This window comes from Fringilla coelebs, assembly GCF_963513975.1.
Source record: "Fringilla coelebs genome assembly, chromosome: 6".
Taxonomy (NCBI): Eukaryota; Metazoa; Chordata; class Aves; order Passeriformes; family Fringillidae; genus Fringilla; species Fringilla coelebs.
Genome location: NC_140034.1, coordinates 25396409 through 25412060, shown reverse-complemented (window position 1 = coordinate 25412060; position 15652 = coordinate 25396409). Strand labels below are relative to the sequence as shown.

Here is a 15652-nt window from a genome sequence, read left to right as displayed (position 1 = left end):
CTGTGAGCGCTGTGCTGTGTGTGTGGGGAAGTCCTGCAGTGAGGTAACAGCCCTGCTGTGTTGCAGTACTCCTCTGCAAAACCTGAGCCTTATGAAGGGTCACGTCAATAAGCAATACAAAATGTGGTTTTAGTTTAGTTCCTTCAGTTTGAGTCATGTTTCCAAGTCCATAAGAAAGATGGACTTTTCCTTAAAAACTCTGTGTCAGAACAAGTTAGAAATCAGTGTAGGGTTTGCTGTGTTTATTTTTGTGCTCTTACCTGGAGAGGGGTGGGGAGAGAGGGAGATATGTGTTTTGTTACTTGTTGGCTTATTGAAGGAATTCTTTAGGAGCATCTCTTGTCCTGCTGAGCAGGATATTTCCAAGTACATGCTCCTGTGGCATACACCACCTGAGGTGTGTGTGGATCACATGTTGCAATCTCCATTTGGAAGGGTAAGCCTTTGTGAATAGCTTGCTTATTTTTGCCTAAACCAACCTGACTCTTGGGGATGGTCCTGTGCAGGGCTAAGAGTTGGACTCAATGATCCCTGTGGGTCCCTTCCAACTTGGCATGTCCTAGGATTCTGTAGCCTTCATGTCATCTTTGTACTGCATTGATAGCCATTGTGTCTGGGTTCACTTGATTAGTTGTACCCTAACTGCAGCTGTGCTCTGCTTCATTTACTGCTTAGAAAGAAAGCCTTTAATTTCTTCCAACAGTTAGCTAATGGGAGAGATTTCTTTAGGGAACTGTGGATGAATCATCTGTTTACTACTGTGACTGAAGTAAGAGCTGCATAAAATCCAGACAAATCTCAATCCTTAAAAGATCAGCATTCTTTGAATCGTCTACTTTCTCTCTTTGTAGTGGGTTGGTCTTGGTTGGACACCAGGTGCCCACCAAGCTGCTCTATCACTCATCTCAACAGGACAAGGTGTTGTAGGGGTATGAAATGAGATGGAAAAACACCTATGAATCAGGATAGAGACAGTTTTATTAAAGCAAGAGCAAAGGCTGCATGCAGAAGTGAAGAAAAATAAAATATTTATTCTCTACTTCCCGTTGACAGGTGATGTCCAGGCACTCCCTAGGAAGTAGAGCATCAGTATGCATAGCAGTTGTTCCAGAAAACAAAGGTCATAATAATAAACACCCTCCCCTCGCCCCCTTCTTTCTCTTGGATGTTGTTCTGAGGAGGTGTGTCATATGGATGGTATATCCCTTTGGTCAGATTGAGTCAGCTGTCTTGGGGATGTCCCCTTCCAAGATTTTGCCCACCACCAGCCTAGTGATGAGGGGGAATGTTGGAGACACAGCCTTAATGCTGTGGGGAACATTAACTCCAGCTCAGCCAGACCCAGTACACTCCTACCGTGTAAGTCTTTGGGCGTTTGTATTATGTCTGGATGAGGTAGCCTGCTGCTTATTTCCAGGCTTTGCCCTTTTCCTTCCCTGTGTCCAGAGAGGATGAGAAATATGGCAGCTCAAAAACTGTCTCAGGGGAGGAGACCTTCTCTGTCATTCTTAATGGGTTTTTTTTCTGGAAAAAGAAAGAACACACTCTCATGTGTTGCTGGGGAAATATGGGTGGTGAGGAAAAAATGAACTCACCCTTGGGATTTTTAGTCTGTCTGAGGCTTTTTATTGGAGTCTTCTGTAGTTGGTGACATGAGTTAAAGTTGGCCATTTGTCTTCTGCACTTTGCTATTAACTCCTCATTTCCCTGCCTGAATAAGTCTCTTTGCCACCAGCAAACCTTCCCTCCCTGTTTTGCACAGTTTATGCATAAAGAAGCAAAAGCAATTGAGCTGATTTGGGAGGCTGGCAGGGCACACTATCTGGCAGGCATCTGTTCAGAATGTTAGGAGACACAGACAGGAGGAGATGGTGCAGAAACGTGCAGTGGCCAAAGGAATAACACTGAAAAAGCGGCAGCATCTCCCCAGCTCCAGGAGTAAACCCCAGAGAGACAGGAGATGGCTTTCTGAGAAGTGCTGAGCCTATCCTGGTGCCTCTCAGGAGGACCCTTCTGCCAGCCCTGCACTATCTGCTTTTCTGGGAGGTGAGAGGGATCCAAGCCAAGAGTGGACAGAGGAGAGTGCAGACCTACTGAACCCCTCTGCTACTTCCCCAGCTGTAGTAGTATGCTGAACATGCTGTAGTATTCCCTGAACAAAACAGTCTACTCTGCCCCTCAGGGAACGCCTTTTCAGGAACTGCTCTATAACCATTGCCACTTGAAATAAAATACCACTTGAAAAATTCTCAGCAAAGTGCTTGTTTTGTATTGAACTGAGTCCATAAAGACAAGATTACCTGTACAGTTTGCTTCTTAAAAATGTCTTATATGACTATAACTATGTTACTTCAAATAATATTGCCAATTGTTAGCATTGAGAAAATAATGCTGTGTTGGAATGTTTACCACATGTTTCACCTGCTTCCACTTTTTTTTTTTTTCTATTTTCACTCATCTTGTCTCAGAGCTTTTCTATCTTAATTTCATTTGGGCTACATGTGTTTTGCTTCTTTTCATCTCCTACATTTCAGACAGCCATCCAGTATTGCAGTGATGACTTGCCAGATTTTGAACAATGGGGAGGTCCATAGGTGGTGCAAACCCAGAAGTCAGGTATTCATGTTGTTTGGTTTTGCACTTGTTTCTACCTGCTATCCCTGCCACTGCCTTTCCTAGTGACTTCCTTCTGTGTCTTGGTGTCCTTGTCAGACAGCAATGACAATTTTTATTCATCAATGGAAAATACATTGAGATTAGGGCAGGGGAGTGGGGAAAATACTTCACAAGTGCTAACAATTTCTTTTTGTTTTAGATGATAGTTTCCTTGTCCAGTGTTTTATACTTTCTCAGTAGTAACATTTATTTAAGCCATGGAGAAATGAAAGATTACATAATAGGTGATTGATTCCTAGGGTGCTAGACTGAGCCCTGTGTTGTCCATGTTCTTACCACTGTGCTTTTGACTGGTACACCTCTGTTCACCTGGAAATTATTCCTGAAATTTTAACAGCTGAGTGAGCCATCTTATCTTGCTTGGTTTGTATTCTTAGTACAAATAGCCCTTTTCCTAGTATAATTTGTCATAAGCATTCCAACTAAATCTGAAGTGATCATTTGTTACTGCCTGACAGTGTTGTATTTTCTGGAAAAATTAATTCTTTCTTTCATTTCTTTCTCCAAGGAAGAATTGTATATGCTCTGTATGTTTTTGGATGCTGAGGCAGTGGCTTTTATTTAGATGTATGTTGCCATATTGCTACATGGAAGAAGGCAAGATTAGAAGAGTACTTCTTGAATCCTTTGCAAAAGACATGAAATATTAATTGTTTTGAGTTCCTGTGAAAGTTAATTTATAGCCTGGATTGTGAAAGCTCTGTCAGTGATAAATCTTACTTGCTACTAGAAAGGTAATTTATGCAACTAGGTCACTGCCCATCAGGATAATGCAGAGTTCTTGGTCTTATTAAAAACAGTCAGAAGCAAAAAGTACAAATCTTATGCAAGTGTCTTCAAAAAAACTACTAAATCTTTCCCCAAAAATCAAGGGAGAAATTCCTGAAAATTTTATTATAGCTTTGTATTCTGTTCTTCTCTTATGGCCTCTCAAACCTAAAGTAGTTGTGGTTTCTTCATGAGCGAAAAACTGCATGTTTTTCTTAATCAGTGCATTACATTTCTGACCTAGTAAGAAAGTTCATAGCTTTAGCCTTAAAGACACATGTTTCTCACAGATGGAGTACTGAGTTTCTAAATGGATGTTTATTTAAATATTGACTGGTATTCAGAGATTTCATAATTCTTTCAGAGAACCTAAGTATGATCAATATTTTTCATTTGGTTATGTTAAGAGCTAGTAGTGGTGAAACAATCTCCTGGCCTGTAAAGTTGCTTTGTTCAGCAGCTGCTGTATGACAATGACTACAGCATGTATCTTTATAGAAGTGTACAGTTCAGATTATAATTTCGAAAATTTGGATAACTGTAAAGTTTTGCATTTAGGTTGTAATGTAATTTTTGGTAGTAATGGTTTTATTGGAGGTATCCAATGTAAGACTTATGGCTTAAAAGATGCGGTGGGTTTTTTTGGTGTGGTTGTTTTAGGAAATAATCATGTAATGATGTGAAGTGTAGCCAGCAAAGGAAAAGTGAGATATTTGGGCTTTGTTTCCTTTTTAAATAAAAATGGAATGGAATTTCTTTCTATTAAACTCAACATATTATTCCCCTGTATTTGTTTATTTATTTATTTATTTCAGGAATTGGAGGCCTTTCAAACATTTGTTGAAAATCGACTTCCGTTTGATATTGTTATTGATGGACTCAATGTTTCCCACATAAAACCCAGAAAGATGCAGTGTGAAAATGTAAGTGCTGCTTAAATATTCATTAAGTGTTTTGTGTATACTGATTGTAAAACAGTGAGTGCCTCATTATTAGTTATCCTCTAGAGAAAATGAGCAATACTTTGTCACACATTACAATGAAGGTCAAAGAGTTATCTAAGTTTCACAAATTGAAAATTATTAGTGGGAAGATGGTTCTTCTTATATATTTGCCTGTATTAGTTGTAAAATGTCATATATCTCCTCATATATTCAATGTTTATAGTTACAGCTAAGGTGTCAATAATAACATAATTACACAAACTCTGTGTGATTGTGTAAGTTTTCATAGTAATAGGGATTTGGGGGAACTGGGTAAATCTACTGTGTAGAAAATTTAGTCTAATATAGTTATGCTGGTGAAAGTTGTCATTAAAATAACCCCTTGCTTAGTTCAGACTACATCCTGTACACATTTAAACAATATTTCATTTCCTATTGCTTTGAGATTTGAGTCCTGTTTAACAAGGGTAGCTCAAACTGGCTTCAGTTCTTTCCATTTGATTTGTAGAAGAAAAATCCTGCTCCTTTGTCAATACCTATGGTTGAGAATTCTTGATACTGCCTTGTAGCACTTCACTAAGAATTGGCTTAAGGTTATTTGGGTTTTTGGTCAATCAAATTTACTTTAAATTAGGAGCAGTGAAGTAGCTGCTCACATATATTTCAAAGCCAGAATTTAAATTTTCTTGCTCTCAAAATTAAAATGAATTTATAAATGAGCTTGATAATAAAAGAAGAAATTCACTTCCATTCATTACAAGAAATACATTTTTGTTCTAAGAATTGCTTTAAAGCTATTGTTAGGAAGTAATGTATACTCATCTATGTAGATAAAAGTGAGCTGGGGAGGTTAGATAAACTTGCTGAAAGGTGTTTCAGAGTGGCAGTGTAGTTTTGTGAGATACTGTCTCACAAAGAGAGCACTTTACTTACTACAAAAATAGCAAAAAAAGTTCACAAGTTGTTTGGGTGGGATCAGAGAGGAAGTTTTGATTCGCTGAGAAGAATTCCAGGCAGAACATAGTGGCACAATGTTTTAACATGTAGAAAGACAGATCTATGCTGCCGAAGATGAGGAGGGGAAAAGACGTCCTTCCTCAGTGCATGCCTTTCCCACTGTGGGAGCTCTAAACAGGATTCTGTATGGTTTGTAGAGACTGGAGGCAATTGAGCAAAGAGCCAACCTGATTATGGCAGATAATTACTTCTGATTTCTGTTTAGAAATCTTACTAGGGGATGTTAGCATGCTCAACAGCATAAATTGCCTTTGAGTTTCTCCTTAGCTTGGGCTGTAATGGAAGCACTTTGGGGTCCATGATGCCAAAGAGCTCCAGGAGGATTCTGTGGAGGCATCAACTTTCATTTAGGTTGTTCCGTTTAGGTACAGGTCAAATTTCTCTTGAATCCCAGCTGTTTACTGATTAGGAGGATTTTGGGAAGACCTGCCTTTCTTTCCTACACAACAAAACAGTAACTTGGACTCATCCCAGATTATCCAGAAGAAGGTTCTCTTAGCTAAAATTTACTTGTCCTATGAGTTAGGTTGCTGTGAATGATGATTACATTTTATCATGCACAAAAAATGTTAATCATTGGGGTTTCTGCCAGGCTTTTTCTGCTCCTGTTTTCTGGATCCTGGTTTTTGGGAGTATGGAGTCATTAGATGAGAGATTGGAGAAGCCCATTATTTCTGCCATAGACCAGTAGATACTCACTGGCTGAATAGTACCTGTTTTGGCATTGGAAATGTATATTTGCACTCTTGTTGTTTAGAGTGCAAATATACACTTCCCAAAAGAAATAATCCTCTAGACACATGGACTACTAAAGACTTTTCCCTGCATTGATCCTTTCAACTAACTGAGATGCTTTTATTTTTTTTAATGCTAGATGTCATTATACACAATTACAGTGTTAACTATTGAGTTTCTAGTTTTTTCCAAGTTGGAACATCGTTTAAATGCGAGATCATTCTGGATGCTAGCAGATCTTGTTTTATTTCTTCATGACTGAACTTCTGTGTTGTAGCATGTCGAAAAAGGACTATGTTTTTGTTCTTATTTTGGATCCTTCTGACAAGAAGCTTACTTTCTTGTTTTCTGACTTTTTTTTCAAGACTGCTAAAAACAGAAAGAAACCCGCAAAGCAGAGTAATCCTTTCTTCTGTCTCCAAACTCTTTTCAGATGAGGGAAGGGAAGGCCACAGTAATCTGTTCATGTGTTGCTTTTCTGGTTATGGTGTTGCTGCCAAGCAGTCTCCCATCTGTGAATGCTGACCTCCCTGAATGCTGTAGTCTGTCCTTTGAGGGCTGGCTCTGCCACAAAACATCCTCTTCTGGAGGCTCCTATCCTCATGCCTGTGACAGCCAAATGGAAAATGTGGAGTGGCACGAATGGGGCTTTTGCAGCCTGCCTTATGAACTTCCTCAGTCTGCACAGGGAAGCACAGTGCTGAACTGAGAAGATGGAGAAGAGAAATAATATGAGAGATGTGGGAGGCAGAGCACAAAGGATGGAAAAAGCCAAGAGTGAAGGCAACTGAGGTCAAGCTGGCTGGCTAGTGTAGCATGACAGTCCCATTTTGAAGAGAGGTATGCTGTGACTTCTGCTTGACCAGAGGTAGTAAATGAGCAGTGTTTCTGAGGACCTATGTTAAAGCTGTTCAGTCAAAAGCTAAATTATTTAACTTGTCAAAAAGCTAAGTTATTTTGAGTCTCCAGGTATGGGTCAGTCTGTGTCCTTTTCAAGGATTGATTACTGCATCTGTTAGACCCAGTCAGGATATTGTTTTATAAACTTTCCTGTTATAGAGTATGTAGTTAGTATGCAGCGTGGTTGAAAGAGAAAATGAGATTGTTGCTGCATTTCTAACACACTCTTAAGTGTTACTATTTGCAAATTACTAGTTTCTTTGGAACCTATCCCTTATGGGATTTAGAGAGAATGGCAAAATAAAGGGTGTTATAAAACACAAGAGAAACCTAAGATTTATATGACAAAAACATGGTAATTTAAATGCATTCTGGTCTTAATTTAAATTTAACAAAAAGTACTGTTTAACTTCATGACTTAACTTCCAGAACTGCAGCTGTTCTGCTGAAGATCAAGACTCTAGCTAACTCTTAGTCATATGATTAGAATAAGAATACATTGATGAAATTTTCCTCTGTGTTTCAAGCAGCCTAACATTTTAATTCCATGTCTTAGGCATCTTGGGGAGTGGCTGGGTTGTGTGGCAAGGCGCAGGTACCTTGAGGGATAAGAGGGGACAGAAAAAAAGCAAAAGCTGAGGGCAAAATTTTTACTCATTTAATTCCCAAAGTGTTCTGACATTCTAGAAAGCCAGATATGTGACTTCCCAGGCAACTTCAGTCCTCACAGCCAGCACTTAGCAAATAATGAATATTATTGACTTGACAGATGTGCTGGAACATCCTGTGGCAGTTTCTCTGGTTTATGACACTCTTGGTTTGTAAATATAATCCCCAAATGCCCCTTTGTCCAGGTGGGTTTTATTCTTGGTCTGGTAGAAATTATGATGTGGCTGCATCAATTACTCAATTCCTGAAGAAAAAAAAAAGGAAGGGGAGACAGCATGAAGATGGGAAGAAAGATTTTTTTTTTTTTTTTTTAAATATTTTTTGATGGCTAGGGAGTGGTGAGCCCATTTGTTTTGAAGGCACTGCACACACAGTGACTGTAAAACTGCAATACCGGACAGCACCTCCTTTCAACCCTTTGCTTCCTTACTCTGTAGCATTTTAAAGTAGACGTTAAAGTTGACTCCTTATTAAAAGATACTGTAGAATCGAAATTATTCTTGCTATATAATCAATAGAAAAAAATTCCAAACCTCCCTAAAGTCTAAAATGGTTCAGCCTTGTCATCTGCTGCTGTAAGACTGTACCTGATGGGTTTTGCCTGACTGAGTCAGTCACTGTTCTGCAAACATGTGGCTTGTAAACAGATATCCTGGCAGTTTAACTAAGCAAAGTTGATTCAGGCTGTGTCCTTCATCCTTTCCTCCAGATGTATCTAATTACATAAATCCTTACCCAACACAATCACATTTGGTACTCTCTCTAGTGCTCTCACCTTTCACCTTGTAAAGGTCAAGAGAGGGAATTTCCACACACTAGCTGTTCATTTCTCCTACTAAACAAACTGTTACATAGTTCTTAAATGGATGTTTTCCTGTTTATGACAATTTTCTGCAGAAGTATTTCTTTGAAATGAGAAGGAATCCCAGTGCAAGCAGGATAGCCTGGCTCTAGAGACTGCTCTTGGGTTGCAGAAGCGAAGACACTTTGCTGTTCTTCAGCTACCCTGAGCTGTGGAGGACCAGGGTGGGAGGTGGGAAAGGGGTGAGAGTGCATGATCTGCAGGAACAGTCTGGAGAGTATTTTGCTATTCTTAATTTACAATGAGTTTGGTATGTTGTAAATTAAGTATGCAGCCAGGTCCTTTTTTTTTTAGCTGTACCCATCTGGTGTTAGGAGTAATTGAATATATATTTCAAATGTGTGTTGGATCAAAGCTAACTCACTATTCCCTTCTTCAAACAGTTTGGCAGTTGGGGTCAGCTCTGCCCTAACTTTACCCTCTCTAATCTCTGTATTAAACTCAGACATCCAAATGACTGGTAAAATAGTTCCAGACTGAGTTACTCAAGGCTGACAATGCACAAAGGAAAGGTTTTTGCTCTTGGCAGATAATTCAAAGTGGTTCCTCCTAAACTCAATCAGCACTTCTATAAATGGACTGCATGAGTTTTTGTAATTCTCATATAAATTGCATTAGGCCTGTAGAATAGCTGAGGAACCCTGATCCTTGCTGTTCCTTCCCATCCCATCCCAGTCTGCTGGCCACATCTCTGGCCTGAAGCAGCACTCGGCTCCTGCCAGGAAAGCCACCAGACCTGCCCCTGGGCATCTCTCACAGGCTGTCAGAAAAAGCCAGGCTGTGGCTGCTGTAATTGGGAGTGCTCTGTGGCAGGTGCAGGGGACACCTCCTGTTTTGCATCTCTTTCTTGTCTCTTCCTGGGAAGGAGCAGCAGGCTTGTTGAGTGGAGATTGCCGTCTGAACTGTGGAAGAGACTAAGAGAATTTTGCAGTAATGATACTTGTGGATAATCATACTACTGCATCTTTTTCTGTAGTTAAACATCTGAAATTATATTTAACAGGAGGATTCAAGGTTTAAAACCAACATTATAATTTTAGTTATTCTAGTAGTTCCGTATAGTTATTGCTGGACTCCTGGCTACATTAGCAGTAGAGAAAAGAGTGGGTAGAGAGAGGTTGCAGTCCTGAAAGCAAAACTGGTAGTGGAAAAAAAGTTGTATCAAGATAAGGGAGAAAAATAGCATATAGGCTAGTGGTCTAAGGAAAATGGTGAATGGTCCTGTTAAATATTTGAAAAAAAACCAACTTTGGCCACAGAATTAAAGAACCTTGATGAATTACACTTTGTGAATTCAGCTCAGAGCCACTGCTTTGGTATGTACTGTATTCAATTTGCAAGGCTTATTTTCCAAATATAAAGACAATTATTAAGAGAAGAAAACCTCAGCTCTTCAAATAAAGGCAAAATTTTTAAAAAGAAGCGAAAAAGAAAAACAGGGCATCTATCACCCACAATTCTCTTGGCTTAATAACCTAAATCAATTTTGAAAGATAATTTTGCTTCTTTGAAATCTCTGTGTAATGCCTATAAATCCTCTATGATGAAACAAGGAGAGCAAAAAATATATTGGAGCTTGTAGTGTTTGAGAAAAATAATGAATACAACTTTCTCTCCCGAGTTCTAGTTACTAAACCATTTTTGAGGCCATGAGACACACAAAAAAATCAGCTCCTGTGCATACAAATATAGCTGACAAATACACATACTATATGCTCAGGTTTTCATGGGGGAATCTTTATGAGTTTTCAAATCAGACTTGACTGTGCAACATGCATAAAAAATCATCTGTACAGTTTTTGAGACAATGATACTTTGTACAAAGCATTAGCTCCACTACATGAGCTGTCCTGCAAAACAAGCTGTTATTAAAAAATTTGACCCCAAAAACTCATCCATGGGAAAGAATTTTTTTCTTCTCTGACTCCTTTGGCAGCATCTGTGATTTGTTCAAGTACTTTACTGTCTGTAAATGAAGCAAGAATGAAGTAGATCCATGAGTCATTCTCTGTTCAGAATCAATACATCCAACAGAGGTCTTATTTGTCATACTGTGACAGTTCATCAATTCTGCCTCTGACCACCTCTTGTCTTACCACTCAACGAAGCAGTCAGACGTGTTTGTTCATTTGCTCTCAGCCTTTTCCATCTCTTTTTTTCCCCCCCGTCTTCTAATGGTGGTTCAAGTTTGCATTTCCATGATAATAAAACATTTGGCCTGTTGCTCAAGATTGGAGAGATTTTTATCTTTGCAACATGTTTTTCATTCTTTAGACCTGTACTTTCATTTCCTGTAAATACTGCACAAACTGTAAAGATGGTGATTTTTGGTATTTTCATTGAAAATCACCATCACCATCCTTGTAACATGATCTTAGAAGAGAAAGGAGGTCAAGCAGTATGGGGTATTCTTGAAACTTCACCTATTTTTAGTGTTAGAGATTCATGAGTGAAATATTCAGCATTGCATTCATATCTTATCAGGTAATTTCTGGGGGTTCCTGGATATCCCAGCAGAAGAACTCAGTTCTTCTCTGAAGACACACCTCAGAGATCAGTACTAATCTGCTGAAGTCTGTCCCCTCTCCTCCTGTGTTGGGGCCATCCTAAAATAGCATAGCTCAAGCTGAAGGATTGTGGTCACCAGATGCAGAAGAACAAGGTTGTTAGACTTCCCAGGAGAGCTGAAGGAGATAGACTCAGTTGCCAGTGAAACCAAGAGGGAAGGCCTGGCCTGCAAGTTCTCCTCTTCCTGCAGCTCTTTTGAAACCTGGCAGTTCCTGATTGTGGCTAAAAGATAAATAAGAGGGCATTTAATATATTCAGCTTTGTATACCTCTACACTGTAAGTGCAGATGTATTGGACATCAGTGTGTCAGAGGTTCCAGAAGTACTCCTACAGCTGGTTGGCATGGATGCTTCCACTCAGGAAACGCCCGTGTTGCCTACACACCTTGAGCCACCAAGTCTGGTGCTTCCCATAGCAGTGAGCTCCAATGGCCCTCACTGCTTCTGCAGCCCTGGACAGGAGAGTAGGAGGTATGTGGGACAGCTTAAGAAGGGAAACACAAGGTCCCTTGTGAATACAGGGGAAACTTTCTCAAAACTTTTAAATTCACAACATTGTGAAATGGGGGAGGGGAAGCTGACAGGATTCCCTGAGTAAATGCCTCATCAGTCGGCTGTAAATAATTATTTTTCTTCTCAGAGGTTTCCACTCTAGTTTTGCATTTTTTGGTGAGAGCAGAGCAGCAGAAATTGATCAAGTTAAAGAAATCTGACTATCAGGCAATTTGACAGGTTCTGCCTGTTACTTTCTCTCAGAGTCAGATTCCTCTTGGTGTCACCTCCCATTGCTATTTGCAGCCCTTGTTTCTGGCTATAAAATTAGTAAAAACCCATGTGGTTAAATTAATTATCTCTATTAGTTTACACCTGGTGTTTATGATTTTTACCTTTGTATTTGGTGATAATAGCAAATCAAAAGTTAATGTAAGTACAGGAACACCACTCATGCCTTTTTTTAAGGGAATTTGCATCACATCTTTCATAATAAGATTCTTCAATCACTAGGAATATAAGCTTGAAATTCAGCAGGGCAGAGTGAACCTGCCTTGATGATTCATGTCCCAGTGAACTTAGTAACTGTAGCAAATAGGTTGGTTCTTGTATGTTGTAGAGAAGTCTGCAATCTAGGTGATAAAGTCAAATGAACGTGTCTTCTAAACTGGATGAGTTTCTGTCTTGCCGTGTTCACTTTGTCCCTTAGAAACCTAAAAGATGGGGGTTTTCTTTGGGCACCTCAACTGCTTCACATAATCATGAACTGTTATCAGTGTGCCAGTAAGGGATGTGCTGGGCCTTTAGATTGGAGACTGCATCTCTGGGGAACTGAACTGCTTCTTTAGAAGTGATTGTCATATGAAAAGTCTCCATAGTAGTGAGAGGCTATGGGAAGCAGGCCAGAAAATGTGAAGGCTGGGTTACTATAGTCCAGTCCTCTGAAAGAACAAATGTTTGATTTGAATGTGAGAAGTGCTGGTTTCACTGTCATCTTAAAAGCAGCATAGGTAATTCTCAGGACATTGATTGTGTTCATTCATGTACACCTGGATTTATTTATATATTTGAAAAGCAACCAAATTTGGTTCATGCTTGGCTTTCACATTTAATAAACTATTTCCAGTAAAAGTAGGAAAGAAAACATATTTGCAAGTTGTGTTATCTGAAGGCAAAAAGGTCCAACCTAACAAAAGCCTAAATCCATTTGGATTTATATATGAAGCTATGAAAATGTAGTTTTTTGAACAGTATGTTATTCCTAGGGATCTCCACATACTGATATGATGTTTAATGATCCAACAATCCATTAAGCTACATTTGTTCTTTTTCTCTAGTTGCATTCTATTTGTAAAGCAGTATTAGAAGAGACATTTATGTATAAGTAAATATACTTAAATTGAGATTATTAAATTATAACCTGCAATGAAGTTTAAAACTGAAGTTATTTTATTTTTTTTAATCTAGACTCATAGAAAATCAAGTACAATTGTAAACAGCTTTTAATCTAAATCTCTTCATAAACTGATTGTTTTGTGTTGTCTGAAACATGGAAATAGGAACTCCTATTTGAATCTGGGAGACTGATTTCACTAGAATTAAAATTCCATTCTGAGGATGACAATCATGCTGGCAGTATTCTTGCTTAAAACCAATCCACAAGGATTCCTGTTTCAAACTGAACTTTTGAAAAATGGTAAGAACTCTTCTTACCCTAAATACTGTTGCCCATTAGAGGTGACATTCTGTATCAAACACTTCTTAATGTAAACCTCACCTTTTGCTGGTATTGATTTTGTACATCAGATACAGACATAAAAGGGAAGAGGCTAGCCCTATTCTACTTTTTACTTATTTTGTTTAAGGGTACATTTGTACAATTCTTCCAAATAAGGGAGGGGAAATGAGGCAAGGCAAAAAAACCTAAGGGTCGAAATAAAATAGTCCCCATGCCAATCAGACTTATGCCTTTATGTGTGGTGTTAATCTAAATTAGATCAAATTAGATTTAACTAATATGTTCACTTGTGTTAATATAAAGAGGACATCTCATTCAGATATCTGTCGCTTCTCTGAGGACTGCTACCAGGACGGTGCCATTAAGCTGATATTGTACATGCTGAGACTTGCAACAATTTTGTTGCTTGGTATCATGTGAGGAACAGGAGTGATGCAGTAAGAGCACCAAGGACATAATAAGATAACTACGGCTACCTTTGCTGCTGCTGTTCTTCAAGTTCTCAGGAAAGTAACTGTTACACAATAGAAATCTTCACTCCCATCCCTCAAGAAAAATGCCTAACTCAAAATCTTAAAAATTAGTACTTGCAAACCTTTAGATGAAGAAACAACCTTATAAAGCATAATTTGTGTTGGTGTTCTCGTTTTTCTGTAGATCTCCATAAACATTCAAATCTTCTATTCTGTAATTATTCCTAAATATGATCCACCAAAATTACATTTTAAAATCACTTTGAATGGTTTATCTCTGGCATTGTAACTATTTGTCCCATATCATTGTTAGGAAACCTTGTTCCTAATGAGAAATTCTCTATTTCAAATATTTTACATATTTACTACTAATCTTTACAAGCATCTACTGATTTTTCCTTTTCACCCAGAGATACTAGCTTGTGATGCTGTCTCTTCCTGATTTGTTATTCACTGGTCAGTTCTTTAATGATCTGAATAGTTCTTTTCACAGTTCTAGCTGGAAGTATGCATTGAATTATAGTGATTCAAAAGCTAAAGAGGTTGTCAAAATTATGTAAACATTAGGTACTCTATTTCCAACCAGTTTAATGAAGAATTAATTCCTTCTTTTAATTTTTCTGAATAGTTTCTACCATTTCCAGCGGCTGTATTGTCCTATCCTTGCACAATGCTTCCTGTAGTGACTGTTAAAACTGAACCTGTGCTTCTTTCACATGATTAATACCAACTAACCTTTTAGGTAAATCAGAAAGTATTAGTGATGTCCTTATTGTCCAGCATTTATCCACTTACCTGCTCGCTTCTATGCTCGACAAAAAGGAAGCAGTGAGTTTGCAGTGATATTTCTTCTGTCTCTAATATTTTGAATTTTTGACTCTTGAGCTTTTAAGGAGTCCAGTTGACATGGCTGAGCAAGCTGTGTACAGTATGTTCCATAAGCTCTCTAACAGCAGCTAAAAGCCTGTTCAGTTCCACAGGTTCTGAAGTAGTTGTTATTCAGAAGTTGCTCCTAACTTACATGGTATACCAGTGTGGTAATATCAACCTTGCTGGTGCCTTCTCTCCTATTTTATTTTTATTTATTTTTATTTGGTAAACTAGATAGTGCTTACACTGTACACTGGGGAAAAAAAAGTAGAAGTACGATGCAGGTGTTTGTTAAAGTTGTGATTCTGTGGAGTTTGAGCTTCTACACTCAGTGCAAGCTTAAGAAAAGAACATTGGAATACCTGTTTCTTGAATACTGCCTGTACTACTACTTGATTGATTGACTGATTGATTGATTGGTAGCCACTACAGCCCTAAGTTGCCACACATTTGAATACATAAAATGAAGTAGTAGTAAGAGGGTTGCAAGTAATCATAGAGCAGAACCAGACAGTCTTAATGAGGTTGATTTGATGGTGATTTACCATGCTCCTTGTGAGGAGTAGTTACCCTGGGCTCATCCATCATGAATGTCACTACACTGGTTTCATCATCAGAAGTCATGTACTCCATGTCCCTGTAAAACACTGCACTGTGCTCTGTAAATCTGTTTGTGTGGAATGGCCATACATCTCAATAGTGAGAGGAAGTGTCTTAAAGAACTGGAGGGTTTTGACATTTTCACTTCTAGTTTATATGTATGTATCTGCATATCATACCTTTAAGAGTGAAATCTCTTAACTTTCCATTGAATGGGCATTCCCAAATGGGCTTTCAGAGATTTGAATGCTATAGGTTAGGGATTTCTTTTTTGTCATCCCACCCACTCTCATTTCCACAAGCCTATTTAGCCTAGTTAACATAACTAGTAATAAAACAC

General features: G+C 38.6%; 1 protein-coding gene across 3 annotated transcripts in view; it reads left to right on the top strand.

Annotated features, from left to right (window-relative positions):
• Nucleotides 1-15652, top strand: part of PRORP (protein only RNase P catalytic subunit) — a 39974-nt gene that overhangs the window by 11353 nt on the left and 12969 nt on the right. For all 3 annotated transcript variants that reach the window (XM_084207330.1, XM_084207328.1, XM_084207329.1), the window contains one exon: nt 4260-4367. In XM_084207330.1, coding sequence (XP_084063456.1) covers nt 4260-4367 — 108 coding nt within the window. The remainder of the gene's footprint in view (nt 1-4259; nt 4368-15652) is intronic.